At 31.6% G+C, this 19,421-nt stretch overlaps 2 protein-coding genes across 2 annotated transcripts in view; one reads left to right on the top strand and one right to left on the bottom strand.

The window, feature by feature from the left end:
- The window catches only part of LOC131842961 (uncharacterized), a 68,943-nt gene extending 52,258 nt beyond the window's left edge, over nucleotides 1-16,685 (bottom strand). Inside the window, exon 1 of the mRNA XM_059191540.1 lies at nucleotides 16,682-16,685. The gene's annotated coding sequence lies outside the window, so the exon portion shown is untranslated. The remainder of the gene's footprint in view (nucleotides 1-16,681) is intronic.
- LOC131842967 (probable ATP-dependent RNA helicase CG8611) lies at nucleotides 359-11,497 on the top strand. Its single transcript, XM_059191546.1, has 13 exons — nucleotides 359-458; nucleotides 531-1,045; nucleotides 1,382-1,550; nucleotides 2,728-2,885; nucleotides 3,218-3,506; nucleotides 3,596-3,815; nucleotides 3,898-4,439; nucleotides 4,636-4,809; nucleotides 8,418-8,506; nucleotides 9,259-9,360; nucleotides 9,745-9,896; nucleotides 10,557-10,776; nucleotides 11,255-11,497. The coding sequence occupies exons 1-13, from the start codon at nucleotides 420-422 to the stop codon at nucleotides 11,391-11,393; spliced, it is 2,808 nt and encodes a 935-aa protein (XP_059047529.1). The 5' UTR covers nucleotides 359-419; the 3' UTR covers nucleotides 11,394-11,497.
- Nucleotides 16,686-19,421: the final 2,736 nt, after the last annotated feature.

Below are 19,421 nucleotides of genomic sequence, written 5' to 3'. Positions count from 1 at the left end.
TTAATCTTATTAAGACATTTTTGAATTCATGATCGCCCTTTGAAATTGGTACATATTGTTTAGAGCAAAAGTCAGTGGCAATAAAAAATCTTTGTTATAAACAAAGATGTTTTCGTTCTGTACAAAAAACATAATCAACAATTTATTTTCAGGACTTTTTAGTTTATTTGATAAATTTATAGAATAACATGTTTTATTTTAATTCACCTACCATATTATTATATTAAGATTATTTACTACCATAATGTTCTGACTTTCTTAATTACATTACATCCATTTGTTGGCCCGGTTGTCAGATTTAGCTCAGAAATCAGACGCATGTTGGCAACACACAAATGTCAAAACAGAAACCGAACGACAACAAAGTATAAATGTGCGTCTAACCTAGAAATGTACAAAATATAGACGGATTTTTAATTATGGAAGATTTACAATTGAATATTACGGCTGCAAAAAGAGTGAGTGATCTTCATTCTTAATTTTAAAACATATATTGTAAGTACTTTTTTCATTATAGTTTATTTTATTAGGTAAAGAAGAAAATTGGTGTTGATACTAAAAATGCTTCAGATTACAAGTTCGTATCTAAACCCAAGTTTACTGGTAAAACTATAGCTAGGAAGAGACCACAGAATTTGAGTGAAACATTTAAAAAGTTAGGGGGTGAGCCACAAAACAAGTTACCAAAACCATCACTTCCAAAAGCAGATCTGTCTACAAATTTGCGTGATCTGAGCGAAAACAAAGGGAAATATCAGGGAAAAAACTACCAAGAAATAAACGACGAATTACAACTAAAACAAAAACCCAGGAGTGGTGGTTGGATCTCATCTCTGTTTAAAAATAATCCAGATGTTCCACGCATAGGACAGAGAGCTGTGAAACCTTTAACAGAGAAAGTCTTTGCTGGCAAAACTTTCACAGATCTGGAAATACATCCTCACAGTGTGGCTAATTTAAAGCAAAATTTAAGTCTTACGGAACTGATGACTGTGCAACAAAATGCTGTACCTATTATATTGCAAGGGCGAGATATTTTAATCAGGTATGTTTGTTTTATACCCAACTAAAATATTACACTAGTAAAATTGTAATTTCGATTTTGACTTCCTACATGTTTAAGATTAACTTATGATTGTCTATGGTTGTAACCTGTCTGAAAGAATGTAAATGTCATATTTAATATCAGAAACAGATCACATTAGATAATAACACAGCACAAAATATATAAAAGAACATGGTGTTATTCAGGAATTAAATAAATTTTTATTTGGCTGACATTTCTTTTGCTGTGTTATTAATTTATTCAAATTATTTAGAAAAGTAGTTGCTACACTAGGATTATATTAGTTTATTACATGTATGCATAATTTTTATACAGATCTCAAACAGGTTCGGGTAAAACCTTAGCATATGCCTTACCTATTATCGAGGGTTTGCAAGCAATTAGGCCAAAAATTAACAGATATGATGGCATAAGGGTGGTTGTTGTTGTACCCACCAGAGAACTGGCTGTGCAAACATATGAACTGTTTTTAAAACTGGTCAAGGTATGTTATTTTCTATTGCAATTTTTTTTTAAACTAGCTGTTCCTGCGACTTCGTCCACATGGTTATTTAACTTTATTTTTCAAATAAAGGTAGCCTAAGTAACTCCTTACAATCCAGCCATTTCAGAGATTAGCCGGATCAAACAGAGCGACAGATAGACAGACAAAAATTGTAAAAAATGTTATTTTGTTGTATGTACCATATTTATATTACAAACAGACACTCCAATTTTATTTATATGTATAGATAATGTATCTATAAAATAATGACCTGTCCTTTACATGTCATAGTAAATTTATTTGTTACATTTTCATGACTATATTTCTGGTTTGATTTGTAATAAATAAAGTAAAAAATAGTGTAATGTGTGACTGTTCCAGTCAGATTACTGGAAATAAAAAGTGATGATGATTTTAAATATAATGGATTACATCTTGTTTAAAATTAGTACTATTAGTATGGTAATATTGTGTAAGATCTGATGTAAATGAATAAAGTATGGAACAATAAATTTTATTTACTGCTTGGATACACTGAATATCTCCATTAATATATTGCACCCAAAGTGTCTAACAACAAAAGGCTTGTAGGCTACCAACCTCCTTGCATTAACTAACTTGAATCCTGAAAAAAATTCATATCAAGACTTTTATACATAAATTTCCTATAATTTAGTGTTGACTACAAATTTTGTCTTTGAATTGAGGAGCCTCAAGCTGTTAACATTTTTATTGAAACTAGCTATACATGCGACTTCGTCCGCGTGGAATTTAACTTTATTTTTCTAAAATAAAAGTAACCTAAGTTACTCCTTATTACATCAGATACCTGCCAAAAAAAGTCCCGTCAAAATCGGTCCAGCCAATACAGAGATTAGCTGGAACAAACAGACCGACAGACATACAAAAATTGTAAAAACTTATTTTGGTCTATCTTGATTATAGACAATATGAATTATTAATTATGAGAGTTCCTGATGCATGAGCTAGCTATTGATGTAGTCTCTCATGACGTTTGTACTTATTTAGTTCTTTTTTAAGTGTATTATTAAAAACTATAATAAACATCTGAAAATACCTGAATCCTGAATTTTGTTTTGTCATTTTTCATATTTTAAAATCCAACTGGAATTCAAATACAACTTTAACACTAATAATATTATATTTTCTTTTAAAGCCATTTACTTGGGTAGTGCCTGGACTTTTAAGTGGGGGGCAGAAAAGAAAAGCAGAGAAGGCAAGGCTTAGGAAAGGACTCAGTATATTAGTTGGCACACCAGGTCGAATAAATGATCACTTGAGACACACCAAATCTCTGAATTTTGCTAAAACTGGGTAAGTTAAAAATTTTTCAAAACATTCACATAAAATACAAGAATATATATATAACATGTATTTACCATCTATTTGTACCCGTTGGTAATTTAATTGAATTATATTATAATTAAATTATAATTCATGTGTCTGAACTTCTTGTCAAAATGATTGCACTTGCTATGTAAAGAGCATAACAATTCGAGATTTTATTATTGAAATGAAAAGTATTATCTTAACATTTATTGTTTTTGTGAATATCATATTATACCATAAAAACCATGAATTTGTATGATATGAACATGATATTTAAAAATGAGCTTTCTTTTCATTTGGTTTTTATTTAATTTTAGATGTTTAGTACTAGATGAAGCTGATAGGTTACTAGATATGGGCTATGAAAAAGACGTAGCAGCAATAGTGAAAGCTATAGAAGATCACAAAAAAGCTGCTACATATGATCCTATAGCACTCATGAGGCAAAATATAAAAAAAGACTTACCTAACGATGATATTGAAGAACAGATTGTTGAAAAACCAGAACAACCCAATGAAATCGATAATTCAACAACAAAACATAATTTAACGGAAGTGTTAGTAACTAAGCGTCAAACAATTTTATTATCAGCTACACTTACTAAGGTAAAAGTTTGACAATTATTTTATTATTACCATATAATATCGTAGCAACTATATCAATATATTCATAATACAATTTATTAACTTCATAGGCAGTTGAAAATTTGGCCGGTATTACTTTGGTGGATCCTGTATTTGTAGATACGTCTGAAGGAAGAGCACTTGTTGCTGATTCGCTACTTAAACTAAAACATGCAGATAGCAAGTTAGAACAAGTATATGTTACAGAAAATAATATGACAAACAGTAAAAATGATTCCGTAGATGAGACTCATAATGTTTCTACAGATAATATCCCAGAAAGTAAAAGAGGTAAGTAATACAATCTATTTTTTAGCGTTATAAATAAACACTTAAAATTTTCTTTTATATACTTAGATCTAGTTTTTTTCAGGTTTGAAAGGCTTTTCTGGGTTAAACCATCCGGACTTATTTGTAAATGACAAAGAAATTAAAAGTAATAATTCTAAAGTATCAAACCATCAAAATAAAGAAACAAATATTAAGGAAGATAGTGATAGTGATTCGGATTATGAATATTTTAAAGTTCAAAAACAATTAGAAGTAAAAACTAAAACAACGAAATCTGACGAAAAAGAGTTTATACCGCCTGATACTAGTAATACATTTGAAGAAGCTATAAAAACAGCAATTGTGGAAGACGAATTGATTCTACCGTCAACAGTAAATCAGGCATTCCTTATTGTTCCAATGAAACTACGGTTGGTTACTTTATGTTCGCTTATAGTGGAACATTGCATTTTGAATAAAAAGGGTGGTAAAATGATTGTTTTTATGGCAACTTTAGAAATGGTGGACTATCATTCAGAATTAATAGAAACAGTTCTGTGTGGAAAAAAAGTTAAAGTAAAGAAAAACGAATCAACTAAAATATCAAAAACGAAGAAAAGGAAACTTGATGATGATAATGATAAGGTAATAAAACTTAGCTATAAGAAAATCTATACAGAAATATAATTTGAACTTCATTTTTTATATATTCTTTTTTATATCAAGAAGGCCGTACAGATGCATCTTTGAGGCGCCCACGGATTTTAGTAGAATGTGTAGATGATAAAGTGCTTTCGCGATTTAAAATTCGATGAGAATTTTAATCCTTTTTAATTTTTAGGACAAATCATCGTCAGATTCAGAATTTGAAATTGACTATGAGGAACCGGTAGAAGGTGGTTTAGTGCCAGTCGATTTGGAAATGTTCAGTCTTCATGGATCGATGCCCCATGAGCAAAGAATGGAAGTGTTCAAGCAGTTCCGAACTGCTAGAAATGGAGTTCTTATTTGTACGGTAAGTTTAAGCTAAACTTATTCAATTATATCAAGATAATACATAATGTATGGTATATTTAAATTTATTGAGTTAATTCTCGAATAAAACCAAGTAGTTTGAACTGTAACGTCTAATCTACTTACAATTTAAAATTATTACAAACATGGTAATAAATTTACGAAATCTACTACCTAAGTATGTTAAAGTGCATAAATTTTAATTTTTCTATATAAATTTCAACCATATTTTGATAAATTCCTTTCAAGACTTAAAGAAAGTATACCAGATAGATTTATATCCACTCGTCTATATCCAAACGAACAAAATTATGTTCAATAACTGTTCTGTCTGATGAGATTGATACCACCTACAGACATCGTTACATTCTTAATCCATCGACAAAGGAAGCTCCCGGTACCGCTTACCTTTATATGGCTATAGTTAATTGTTGTTCGGCTTGTACTATTAGCTGGTCATTCATTGGCAGCCTCTGTCGGCTCCCACATCATCGCCGACAATACGCGTCGATTAAACACTATTATCTGTATTTATTACGTCTGTAGCGCCGCCGGCCATCGGCTGTCACGTACCATATTCCGTTTGGTACCTACCACTGGGGAAGTGTAATTTAAATACTTAGTTGCAATTACACGCTTTCACATATATATTGTGGTTTTGTGAAGATGTGCAGTAAATAATTTTTAACATTCAATTATGTTTTTATCTCGCGGTATTTCTAAGTAATACGCGAGTATAAATATTTTTCATAAATCGTGAAACTTTTTAATATTAGAAGAATAAAATTAACCAAAATTCCCGAAGGAATCTCTTCGTTGCTTTCTTTTCAAATTATATAGATATAAAGTTTTCACATATTATATAACTTACAAAAGATTGAAAAGAGTTAAAGCACACAAAGTAAACTCTTTTCAATAGGTACTTTTCTTATTAGATTCTTTCAGGTCTTGATATATGATAGGCTCTTTAATAGATATATACCTAATTAAAAGACAATAATACTTTTATATATTTTTCTTATCTTTAAATATAATTTTTAATAGTAATATTATTAATGTATAACTTTACTTTAACTTTATATTGATGATCTAAATTAATATTATTGTAAGTTAATGATCTCGTAATATACATATTTACTTTAATTTGGATGGAATAGGAAATGCAATTATTTTATTTATTTATTCATGAACAATGTACATTGTATTTGAATGTTGATACGATGGTTGGTAAAGTTAATAAATTTACATGTTGTCATTTTACAGAATGTCATTAATAACAAAAAAAAAACATCAAAAATCGTCAACTGAGTACAGGCATTTGTCTATTAGTAGTGACTTCAATTTTTTTGTAAAGCAACTCAAACTATTCAATAATTTAAGATCCTTCGGTAACTTATTATAGAGTATCACCGCTTGATTTCTTGGGCAGTGTGTTACTACGTTTAGTGTAGGAATTATTACCTTTTGTATATTCATTCTCCTTGTTATTAAACGTTGTTTCATGTTCTCTTCAGATTCATACAGATGTTTGTTTTTGATTAAGTCTGTCAACAAAACCTGTATATAAAGACTGGGTACTGTAAGAATTTTTAGTCTTTTAAAATGGTCTTTACATGATTCCCAGGGTGCAATGCAAACTATGGCTCTAATCGCTCTTTTTTGTGCGAGGAATGCTCTGTTTGTATTGTATTTGTAGCTATTTCCCCAAAATTTAATGCTATATCGTAACCGAGATTCTACCAAAGCATAATATACTGTCAGTAATTGATCTTCCGTAAGTTCTTCTCTCAGACAACGAAGGGCATAACATGCAGAGCTTATGGCATTATCTAATGCACCTGTTTCCGTTTTCCAGCTAAATAGTGAGTCTAAATGTATTCCCAAGAACTTTACTGTTTCAACTACTTTTACGGCTATTCCATTTAGGTGTGTGCTGAGAGTTTGTTTATTTTTAGCAGTTGTTTTGAACAACGTAATATTAGTTTTATTTGTGTTTAGTACCAGTTTATTTGCTACAAACCAGGTATTGAAGGCTGCCATTACTGCATTTACTTTGATATTCAGATCATTGATATCTGCACTAGCAATTACTGCATTTGTATCGTCCGCAAATACAACCATTCCAATGTCAGAAAATAATTTCAGCATGAAGTTAATTAAATCATTTAAAAAAAATAATAAAAAATATAGGGCCCAGTACTGAACCTTGAGGCACACCTCTTGTTACAGTTACTAATGATGATTTATATACCTTCCTCGTGCCGTCTTCATCCATATCGACAATTTCTACGAACTGTTTTCTGTTTATTAAATAGGATTTTAGTAGAGAAAGGGCTTTATCTGTAACACCGTAGTGGGTAAGTTTACTTATCAGAATCTGGTGCTCGATTGTATCGAAGGCTGAGCTCAAGTCCAAAAATACTCCAGCAACTTTTAATTTATTATTTAATTGCCTTGTTACATCATTAACCATGGCATCAATTGCATCTGGTGTTCCTACTCCTTTTTGATATCCAAACTGTCGTGCGTTTAAAATTGAATTTGTATTAAAATAGGACATCAATTGTATCTTAATCGCTTTTTCCAATATTTTAGATAACACTGGAGAAAGAGCAATTGGTCTATAATTATTAATATTTGTTTTTGACATTTTCTTATGTATGGGAATTATTTTTGAAATTTTTAATGTTCTGGGAAAACTCCCTGATCAATACATATATTAAAGAAATACGACAATGGGTTCGCTAATATATCTATATTTTCTTTAATTATATTTAAGGGCATATCATCATAACCAGTTGACTTTTTGTTCTCCATTCTCTTTACTATCGAAATTATTTCTGACGCAGTTGTTAATCGAAATATCATTTTAATATCATACGAACATATATATAATTTTAATTGCATCTTGATATTTGTAGTGTCTTTTGTACTATAATCAATTTTTTTTGAAAACATTTCATTAGCAGGGAAATAAGTGTGAATCAGAATAACTCATTAAAATACACATATTTAGACTTATCCACTAGCCGTCTAATACTACGGGCCGTCCCGGCTTCACACGGATTCATTACGAATCTTTGAATTTCTCGGCTTGTTTTACTATAACACACATGTATTATCCAAATAAACCTTAAAAATCTCTCTTAAACTCTTGAATCACTCTATTTAATGCTGAAAACTGCATTAAAATCCGTTACGTAATTAAAAGAGATAAGCGAACAGACAGCGGCGACTTTGTTTTATACTATGTAAAGACAGATGAAGTAAATTAATGTGTTTGCGACTGTACTTTTGTTCGATCTGCAGCCAACGGGGGGTCGCTACTGCGCCGCAATTGCCGTGTGCTGCTTCCGTGTTTTTAATTAATAATGTTAAATAAAACATTCTTTCTTGTCCTATGAAATTGTTAATGTATTGTATCTATATCACACCGTTGACTTAAACAGCTAGTACCTAACATACGCCTATAAAATGTTTTTTTTAAAAAAGGATTTTTGTTTAACTTGCATATAGGGGATAGTTCAGATAGTAGTTCAGTATCAGGTAGTAGTTAGTAGTTGATAGTTCAAGTATATAGAGGACTTTAATTAGATTTTATTTTACCAGGATGTAGCCGCTCGAGGATTGGATGTCCCACGCGTGGACTTAGTTCTACAATATTGCGCTCCAGCGTCAGCTACCGATTATGTTCATAGGTATATATTTATATCTACATTATATAATTCCAATTTCAATCCAGCTCAGTATGTATGTATTAGTTTTAGTAGACTATAACCAACAGAAAACAACCAACAGTAACAATAACAAACTGATTTTATCTAAATGTCGTTTGGCTAAAGTTAGTAATTCGTTTTATGGCAATTGTGTAAGATTTTACAATAAAATACCAGAGTCTGTTATAAATCTGCCAGAAAAAAGATTTAAATGTCAAATAAAACAGTTCCTTTGCAAAAAAGCTTACTATAAAATTGAAGAATTCGTTAACGATAATAATGTTTTTATAGAAAAACTTTAAATCTATAGCACTGACAATATTTTCTGATTACATTAATAATGAGTGCGTAGCGACTTCTATGTTGATTATCGCATGCCTCTTACTTGTTATACTGTAATTATTTATATAAAAAAAAAAACATCTATTAAAAAGAGCAACACACAAGTTTCTTGCTCATTCTTCTTGTGATGAATCTGCATTCCGAATGAGTGGTAGAATCAAAATATGACTATTCAAAAGTGCTTGTAATGAGTTTATTTGAATAAAGATTATTTCTATTTCTAAAACTGGGCTGTTATTCTTTTTAAAAGAGATGAAGAGAGATAGTCTTTATTTTATTTTGTAATTAGTGCCCGTTTTTATAGGAAAAATTTGACCAATCCAACATTGATTGAAGAAATTATACTATTTTATACTTTTCTACTTTGTTTCTAAATTAGTGTATTTTTCTAGAGTTGGGCGAACAGGTCGAGCGGCCCAAGTAGGCGCCGCCGTGATGTTCCTGTTGCCCAGCGAGGCCCAATTTGTTAGGCATCTTGAACAGAAGCGAATCAGGTGAGTGGTTTAGATAGTGCTTATTAAAATAACTGTATGTTTAAATTTTTATTACATTGTTTAATATTCTATTTGGGTAAAATGTGTAATAATTTGTGTGTATGAAATAATATCAATTGATTATCGGGATTGGCTAAGAAATTCAAGTTATAAAAAGCTTGGGTAGAAGATTTAGCATGATTTGAATGTGGTACATAATAAATAAGGGTTCCAGGAATAACTCATCTAAGTACGTTAAAGAAGTTAAGCATTGACAAAACTCTTTTTACAGAAAGTGTTAAGTTACGTAAAGTTAAGAATAAACAAGAGATTGAAAAGAGATTCCTTTACTCTATAGAATTTGTCCTAGAATTTTAAATCCCAATAGACAATTTTCTTTATCAGGTTACGTCAATCAGACGAATCAAAGTCTTTGGAGGCTTTGCGCACAGTGGCTCCTGCGGCGGCCAACGCCGCCCGCTCAGCCATAGCCGTACAGGCTCGGCTGGAGCACATCGCACATACCAATAAGGAGTGGCTGGCCAGAGCTAGCAGGGGTAATTGTACAGAACATTTTTAGTTTCAATCATGGAACACATACAATTTCCAGAAAACTTACAACAAAAATGATACAACCGTAAGGTACTCTCTTACGTACAGAATTAGAAGAAATCGTGTCATTCTGCAACCGACAGTGTCTGGCCTGTGATAATGTAAAAGCCGAATTGGCGTAGTATAACAGTATTAATATAATAATAATAATAATCTCAGGACAAATCACACTGCGCCATCTAGACCCAAGTTAAGCTAGCTAAAGCTTGTGTTATGGGTTCTAGACAACTGATACATATACATAGTTTTTTTTTGTAAATACATACAGTAATTAACTAAATACATACTTATCAAAAACGAAGACATTTTTCGTGTGGGTATAAAGGGATATGGAAATTATTTAATAAGCATATGATATTTTCGATTGGGCTTTTCTATATTTTCATATGTTACATATAGAAAGTAAGAAGTCGCACGACAAATTCTGGGTTAGATAGACAAGTCTTCTGTACCCCTAGGGGGTGCAGAAGACTTGTCTATCTAACCTCCTCGGGGTCCTCGAGGTAAAGTCCTTTGCTCCAGCCTGAACTCCGAGGGTAACAACCTAACGATGACCTAATATCTTATTCGCCATTAGCCATTGTAATTAAATTATTTTTATGCAGCATATACATCCTGGGTGCGTTTCTATTCCGGATATCCTCGTGACATCAGACAGTGGTTAGATGCAAAACAGTTACACCTCGGACACGCTGCAAAAGCGTTCGCTCTAAGGGACACGCCCGCAGCACTCGCTAGGAGAGCCAAGTCGGATCCAAATCTGAAGAAGGATAAGCCGCTGAACAAGTTGACGGTTAAAGATGAAGAGGAGAGAAAAAGACCTGGGTAAGATGTTTTTTTATTACAAAAACTTCTTTGTAACTTATTAAATAGTGATATATTAAATTTGACTAAAAACCCAAAAATATTTTATAAAATTTTTGGAAAATATACATTTATTTATAATATACTTTTATCTATTTTCTATCAAATCTCTTTTTTTTTTGGGAAAACAATGGAATATTGTAGTCTCGATCTATAAAATATTTTATTTGATAGTTTGTTACTTTCTGTGAATAAAAGAATATTGGCGCCATATTTGCTTCATTGAATACAATGTTATATTTTAAATGTTAGTATCTATTTTACTTTATCTACTTACTGCTATATGTTACGGTTTCTATTAGAATAGTCTAAGTATTATTTATTACTATTGATACTAAAGTAAGTTATTAGTAACAGTAAATTTGAGTTATTTTATATTATTTATATATTATAAGATTAATGTAATATTATGGCTTAAAATTATTCACTGTTATTTTAGATTCCCAAAAATGAAGGTGAATACTTTTGGAGCGAAGATAATAAATAAACAGAGTTCAATGCACACAGCTAGCGAGTTTGACAGCGGTTTGCCGCCGCTAGAACAATCGTATAAAAAGAAGAAAAAGAAAAACAAATAATTTTCTGGTCTATATGAAAATAAAATGTCGTTGCTTTGTGTAAATAGTACATTTAACTTATAATGATATCTATTACATAGGTTACAAAGTTTATTATTTGTAAATATAAGTACTTTTATTCAGTAACTATGCCGTTTCATTCCACCATAAAACGTATTTGTTTTTATTGCAACGAGAAATGAAAGATGGACGCGTTCCAAAATTCTAATCGCGAGTCGTCGTCGAGTTAATGGGCCCGCGGCCGTTGGCTACCGTTTTCATATTTCTGACTCATGAGTGACTCGAATGAAAAATGATTTTAAACCATTACTGTGCCCCGTCCGGCCTTTTGATATTTAAATTTTTTTCAAGCGGCAGTCATTATGGCGGGATGATTTGCGAATTTCGCCCCAGCCCGCGGTTTTTGTCAGACTCTGAACGAGTTTTTTGTCGCTTTCATTTACCATGTTTTTATTGTTGCATAATGACAAATTAAAAGAGTATTGTGAGGCTCTTTCATGGCGTATTCTCCGCCCTTTTCAAGGTTGAAAAGCTTTTCTTTCAGAGACAATTTGAAGTATTCGGTGCGTCTCAATTGAACATCCTCATAAAAAAATTGAGTCACGGATATTTTTGCGGTTAAATACTAGCTAGGCACTTACGATAATTATGGTTGATTCAACATTTAAAATAAAAACTCATTCGTTATAATTATCGCTTTGCCTTATCCTAAATTAAAGAGGTTTTTTATGATTATAAAATCATCTGTACATTTATTATAGAATATTGAGGATTTTATTAATTTGAATTTTACAAACATCCAATTTAAAAGTACCTAAATGTTAAGAATTACTTTTTTTTTCAGCAAAAGACGTCAAAAGATGAATGATGGTAAATTATTAAGTATATTTTATAATGTAGCCAAAACAACAAAGTAGTTATGTAATTGGTTTTAGAATTATTATATTACTTTTTTTTTCAATGTTAAAATCTTAAGTATACGAAGAAATTTCCTTAATATGTTTTATTGTATTGATGGTAACTATTGATATTAGGTGTGTGCGTAGTTTATCATATACAATATAGTTGTGTGGTGTGGCTTCGCGCGTCATTAACTGCCACATTTGCATGCCGGCCGGCGCCAAAGCTCGTGAAAATGCCCTTTCATTAGCATCAGCTCTGCTGAAAAATCGTTCCACCAAACATTCGTTCATCGTTACATCAGTTAATGGAATTGTTTGCCTATAAACAGAATTTGCTAGAAATAGCAACATAATGTGAATCATTTTGTAAAATAAGTAGGTATCAGTTTTTTTGAGTTACAGTAACAATATATCGTCTTAATTTATTTTCGTTAATACTTTTATTTATTATTTATTCTGCTATTTTTGTAGGTAATTTCTAGTGCCTGGGGGCGGAAACTAAAGTAACAAATCAGAGATCATAAAACACTTATACGTTCAAACGTTCTTAAAATTAAAAATCATTATATAACTCAAATTTGTGTTTATAGATTTATGTCGTTGATATTAATAAGAATTAAACTAAACAGTCTTAAAGAGAATATTTATCATATTCTTATATCATTATACAAAATTTTACTAATTTCTGTGAAAAATTAGTAACAATGCCTGTGACCTGTAGACAAATAATGAAGTGAGGTGAAGTTCCATTTTTGGAAAAAGAATAAAGATGGTTATTTGTATATTACGGTGTTATTTAGTTTGAAGAACTTTTCTAAATTGGAGACTCATACTTGAATGCATGAACATTAAAATACGCGTATTTTTAAATTGAATGTTTGCCCTTGAAACTTGATGAAATTAATATTATAAGACTTACAATGGTGAATAAGTATTAATTTTAGTCAATAATTCGCCAGTAAATGAATCAGTACGTGGGCAACATGATTGATGTGCGTGGTAATGTATCAGATTAAATACATTTATGTCGGCATAGATGCTTTCACCGCAAAGAATTCCTTTCAGTGTGCGAGTCAATTCGGTAGTACAATAAATGCGGCGAGCATGGTGGCCTCGAGTTCGCGCCGATACGTGATACCGTCTTATATTTTACCTATTATTGAATACATTCTGTGAGTTGGTTTGAGCAAATAATTTATTATATTATTTAATGTATGAGAAATATTAAAGTAGCTTAGAGACCAATGAAAAGAATAAAGAGAAGTATGCTCGGAAGTCGACTACAATCAAAAATATAATAATAGTAACCCTATACAATTTACAAAGCGTCATCAATTCGCACACTTGTAAAGCAGAGCTTGTTTTATTGGTACTAGATAATTGATAGATATACTTAAATACATTAAATATAAATTAAAATATCATAATTTCATTTCTAGAATTAGGTATCGATAATAAATACGTCAATTGTAATACAAGATAAGGATTGTATAAGAACCTATTTAAGAGATCGACACTCCCACAGTAATGATGCTGTGGATTTCTTCATCCTGTAAACTGCTCTTATCTGGTAATAGTAATGGTTGCAGCGTACCTACAGTATTCGTTTGAAAGTGTTGGCAGTTAGATTTATAAAATTTTACCTCCAAATCATTCCTACGAAGAATATACAGATTTAAAATTAACTGAGAAAATAATTACGGTATATTTGCGTCATCCAATTAAATTTTAAAATATTTCCTTTTTGTGAAGAAGGTAAGAACTAAATATTTTCTATGTTATTGTTACGTTGATTCAGTATGTCATTATTTTATTTCAAATTTATTTTTAATTTTTATTAATGATTTTTATATGACGTACAACGATTATGTCACCAGATCTTGTATATCTGTCTATTTTGGTGCTATAGCAGTTGGTCTATGCGTTGAGCGGCGGCAGTCAAACGCGCCTCGTCACGACCCACGGAATTATGGGCACAAAGAGCCGTTGATACCGAATATTCCATATAAATATTGAGCTAATCGCCCTTTCAATGAAGCGGCCCGCTTTTTTATTAATAATTGATCGCAGAGCGGCGAGTCATGCGCCGCCTTTTTGTGTAGACGAATACATTTTTTGCTGGAGCTCAACTCATTAATGAGTCCCAGAGTCTTAGCACATGACGCCGTAGAGGGTGTACTCACGTGAAACTCACCCGAAACGAATTTTCGATGAATCCGGGATATGTCGAATAACGTGGAACTAATTCTTGTTTGTCTGCAATATGGTGGTCAACAATCAATAAAAAGATCGTTTAACATTTACGGCTTGTTATAAGGGTGTGAAGGGTCTGAAAGTATTAAAATTAATTTCACATTTCGGCTCATACTCCTTGCATTCCTCTCATATTCCCAGACTGTAGTAAAAAAGTGTAATAATTGGGAAAATTTGCAATGAAAGTATTTCAAACTAGTTGACCAATGCAGTAATAGTAGGCTAAAAATCCTATTGTAGGGAGAAACATGTACGCTGCATTAGCATGTTAATGATTACTATGTATAAATTAATTTAATAAAATTTCTGAATTTATAATGTTACAAGACATTTATTATATCAAAATTAATATAAATATAACAATGGTAGATTGAACGATTGATGCTTATAATTGCTAAATATGTAAATCACGCTTATAGAACAAGCAATGCGACGACTAGCGGCCCCGAGTCCTCTGAGAATAGTTTATAGACTCCAGCTTAATGAAAACAATTATTATACTTCTTAATTAGCCTGTGAACTCACATTAGGTTCTCATAATCCTATTATTATTTGTATAGTTTCGGTGCTACAATGTTTACGAGTGTGTTGTCACTTTCATTGGCAATAAGTATCTGCTTGGTTCCGTTTATCCCACTTATTTAATTAAATATTCTCACACGATTCATAAAAGAATAACTTTTAATTTTTAAAGTATTATGAGTGAGCCGCTTACAGGTAGTTAGATTAACAGTAACTGCATCGTGAGAAGTCGGTTAAAAAGTAACTATGTCTGTTTATTTGTGGTAATGTGGGATACATGTACGTCTCCTTAATTATCTAAAAGTACTACAATTTTACATGTCCATATTACAATATATTTGTACAGAAAGAACATTTATTTCAAGTTAATATCATTTCTATCTTTTGCGTATTATAGCATATTTTATAATGTACCGACGGATCTACTAGTTACTCATAACTAGGTCACAATTCAAATCACCTTAAAAAATTACGTCTAAAAAATGACAATATTGACTATCAGACTTGACTTAAAAAATATTCAATATATATGCCATAATTCTTTTAGACTTAAAAATGTTAGCTGTGATTCACACCATGATACCGCATTTTAACTAAAAGCTTTATCCTTTGAGTCAGTTACGAGTTATTAACTGACTGAAATTTAAAAAACGGTTAACTATTTTATTTAAAATTTTCTTATCAGGCTATACCTATATACATAATTATTCTATTATAATTCAATTATCAAACTATATGGATAAATTTGAAATAATGTGATTATAAGTAGATGAGATAGTTATTTGTTTATTTACCATCCCTATTCAATTTGTCGGTTGATCATGGCCACCATAGCAAAAACGCGGTGTCATTGTTCGCAAGATGTTGCCGTCTGATTATCGTTATTGTTTCAAAGCGGGAAACAGCTAACGTTCACTCCATTTAATATAATTGAGTGAATGAGAAACGTTATCAATTATTATTACTGTATTGCCGTGAATGGTCTACAAGTTCCAATTAATTTCTTATACGCCTCCTATATTGGGGTTAGCTGAAATATCGAAAGGAACTTAATTTTCATTAGAATTATTTATAAATGCTACATTCTTTTATAACGTTTAATGTTGCTTTTTTAATAGTTTACGTTATTATAATATATATGTGTACGCTACGCGATTTATATCACTATGCCGTAATGGCAATCTGTTATCCAGGTGATTTAATATAAAATAATAAGATTGTATATATTCGTGTTTTATCCATATTACCCAGCATGAAAGTTTATTTGAAGTTTAATGAATGGTTACAGATAAATTTATTAATATAGTCTATATTTATTACAGTACTCCGTGTATGTGAAGAGAGGGAGAGAAAACCTTAAATGTGCTTAAGTATAAAAATTTTAAATACATTATAATAGTGTTGACAGGAGGTTAATAGTGCAAAAAAGTATTCATCACAGTGAACATTATATACTTTATAGACAGTCGCTATACAAAACACTGAATAAATGCATAAAATAATCATTTCAGAAGAATTAATCATAATGTAATCATTTGCAAAAACTTAACTATTACTGTTAGTGGTGGTTTGCGTTTTACTATTCATGCGTAAATTAACGGCAAACAGTGATCTCTTTTGCTTAGGCATAGTTAGTTCCCTCTTAATTAATTTATGATATAAACCTGCGATAGGTCTACAAGGGTTCCCGCGACTCCGGCAAATGGCGACTGAAGTTACACGTTGAGATTGTAGTTAGTCAGTGCCCGGTCGTTTATCCCAAGATAGCTGCCTACGGCGAAATTCTCTAAATAATAAGTTATATAAGTTATATACTCGGATAGGTCATACCTAGAGTTAAATAAATATTTCTTTTATAGACATGTATGTTGTCTAGAAAGTTGTCTTTGTGGTCTTCTGAAGTCTCACCTGTTTCAGTCGCCAAATAGCTCGTTTTGTAATCTGTATTTCGGTTGTAGGGTGCAGATTAGGCAGTGAAATTACAAGATAACAGTCATGACGTCTTAGATTTCTGGAATGGCAAAACATGAGTGATGAACCTTTACCATTAGGTGAGTCGTCAGCTTTGTTATTTCAATTAAGTACATTAAAAACAATCGAACATTATACTGGGAAACTAAATATTATTCGGCTCTAAACGTCTTTGGTAATCTGTCTGTCTTAACTCTACCTGTACCTAAAACAATATACCTATGAAAATAAATATGACGTTAAACATTATAAATTGATATTTGTTATTTTAAAGAGTAAAGAATATAAAAGTAAAATTAATTGAAATAGCAGCAATTGAATATGTGAATAAAGTATAAAATCTCGTTGCTTGTCATTATTGAGCGTAGACTGTAAGTTATAGATTGTTGTACGTTCTACCTTTAAAGACCAGTAATGAAGCATTTTTTTCTGTTACTTAGGTAGATAATGATATAACAATGAATACTCATGTTTTATATCTAAACGATTGCCTTGTAAATGTTTAAAGTCAATTTAACTTCTAATGTATTCGATATACACTCGCAACATTGTATTAGCAACCACAGCGTGACGGCACAACTGGCTTATATCAGGGTTTCTCAATCTTTTAACCCTAAGCAAACATCCCGTTACTTGAATAAAATTGAAAACAATTGTGAATTAATCAATAAAATTGAAAATGTATACCAGCCAATGTATGAAGATATAATCAGGCCTGTAAGGTAGGTACTTAAATTACCTGTTTAAAATTAAATAGTGATATAAGTTTTCCCTAAAGTTTAACTTATGTATATATATTATTATGTATTTTCGACCAAAACTTACTTAAACAGAATTACCAAGGAACAAATTATTTATTATTTTCATATTTATACATTTCAAGTACCAAAATTTGTTCTGTTTCATGAATTATAGGAATAGTTTCAACTTTTGTAGCACTGTGCATTTAATAGTCAATAGCATTCACTCGCTTGAAACAGGGTACTTGAATTAATAATGACCGTTTTTTGTCGAATTTACGTATTTATTTTCAAATAATGGTTATAAATATATTAATCGAAGTATTGTCCATTAGTAGCCACTACTTTTTTCCATCTTTCTGGCAATTTTCGGATACCAGCTCGAAAAAACGATTTGTCTTTTCAGGCAATCCAATGATCGACCCATTTTTTGCATTGTTCATATGAAGTGAACTTCTGCTGGGACGACCCATGTGTCATCGACTGGAGCAAATCGTAATAGTCCGAAGAAGCAATTTCTGGAGAATGCGGCGGGTGTGGTAGGACTTTTCGTTTCAGAGTTTCTAGGTAGATTTTCACCGGTTTTGCAACTTGTGGCCGTGTGGAGAGTTGTCATGCTGCAAAATCACTTTGTTGTGCCTTTCTTCGAATTCCGAATGTTTTTGCTCCAGTGCGACGCTTATTCGCATGAGTTGAGCCCGATAGCATTCTCCCGTATTTATTTCATTCGGCTTAAGCAGCTCAGTAGTAGATTACGCCGCTGGTCCCACCAAATACGCAGCATAATCATACCATGAATATTCGGCTTGCGAAGGATGGCTGGCCGGGCTGAACTCATGACTTTGCGCTTGGGGTTTTCATAACGAATCCTCTTTTCATCACCAGTAATATGCTGCAATGATGCAATGCAAAAGGCCCTTCCTTTTTTAGCCATGATGAACTTCCCGCAAAAATACTTTATCCGGTGCGAAATTGGACATGTTCGAAATAATATTTAGTACTGTCGTATATCCTTCAACCAAATAATACAAGCTATTTAAGACGGCCACAAACTTCAATAAAATTGTGTAGTTACTGTCTACTATGATAGTTGCTCTACTATTTGTCTGTGATGAATATCTGCCATGTTCAATTAATATACTAGGTATTTATCAATATCAATTACTATCTACTCGCCCCGGTTTCGCCCGGGTGTACATATATTATATATATAAAACTTCCTCTAGAATCACTGTATCTATTAAAAAAATCGCTTCAAAATCCGGTGTGTAGTTTTAAAGATTTAAGCATACATAGGGACGGACAGACAGCGATAGCGACTTTATTTTATACTATGTAATGATGACCTTATCGTGAAAACATTGTATTATAAGTTGATTTATAATTTTATTAGATACATAAGCAGAATTTGTTCTTTACAAAGATACTTGTTTTTGTGTAAGTTTTGTGAAGACACAGTTTTTGTAACTAATGTAGTTTGTTTATGATCCAATCCAAACATGTTACTATTATTATTTTATGGGTTTAAAATTCTTTAATATGTCATCGACCGGCGTCAATATAATCAGAAGCCAAAAAGGTTGATGGAACGATTTCGTTTGACCAGTAATCCGAGAGTGCATATCAGCCTGAGAGCTTGC

Source organism: Achroia grisella, unplaced genomic scaffold (assembly GCF_030625045.1).
Source record: "Achroia grisella isolate CSIRO2021 unplaced genomic scaffold, CSIRO_AGI_Agris_v1 utg2671, whole genome shotgun sequence".
NCBI classification, from domain to species: domain Eukaryota; kingdom Metazoa; phylum Arthropoda; class Insecta; order Lepidoptera; family Pyralidae; genus Achroia; species Achroia grisella.
Note: the sequence above shows the minus strand (reverse complement) of the source record. Positions and strands in the feature narration are given on the sequence as shown.

What these genes read in the sequence shown, in the direction of transcription:
- LOC131842967 (XM_059191546.1), top strand. Translation starts at nt 420, where the DNA reads ATGGAAGATTTACAATTGAATATTACGGCTGCAAAAAGA. An exon ending in TTGATGATGATAATGATAAG is followed by an intron (nt 4,440 to 4,635) that starts GTAATAAAACTT and finishes TTTAATTTTTAG; the next exon opens with GACAAATCATCGTCAGATTC. An exon ending in GCTGGCCAGAGCTAGCAGGG is followed by an intron (nt 9,897 to 10,556) that starts GTAATTGTACAG and finishes ATTTTTATGCAG; the next exon opens with CATATACATCCTGGGTGCGT.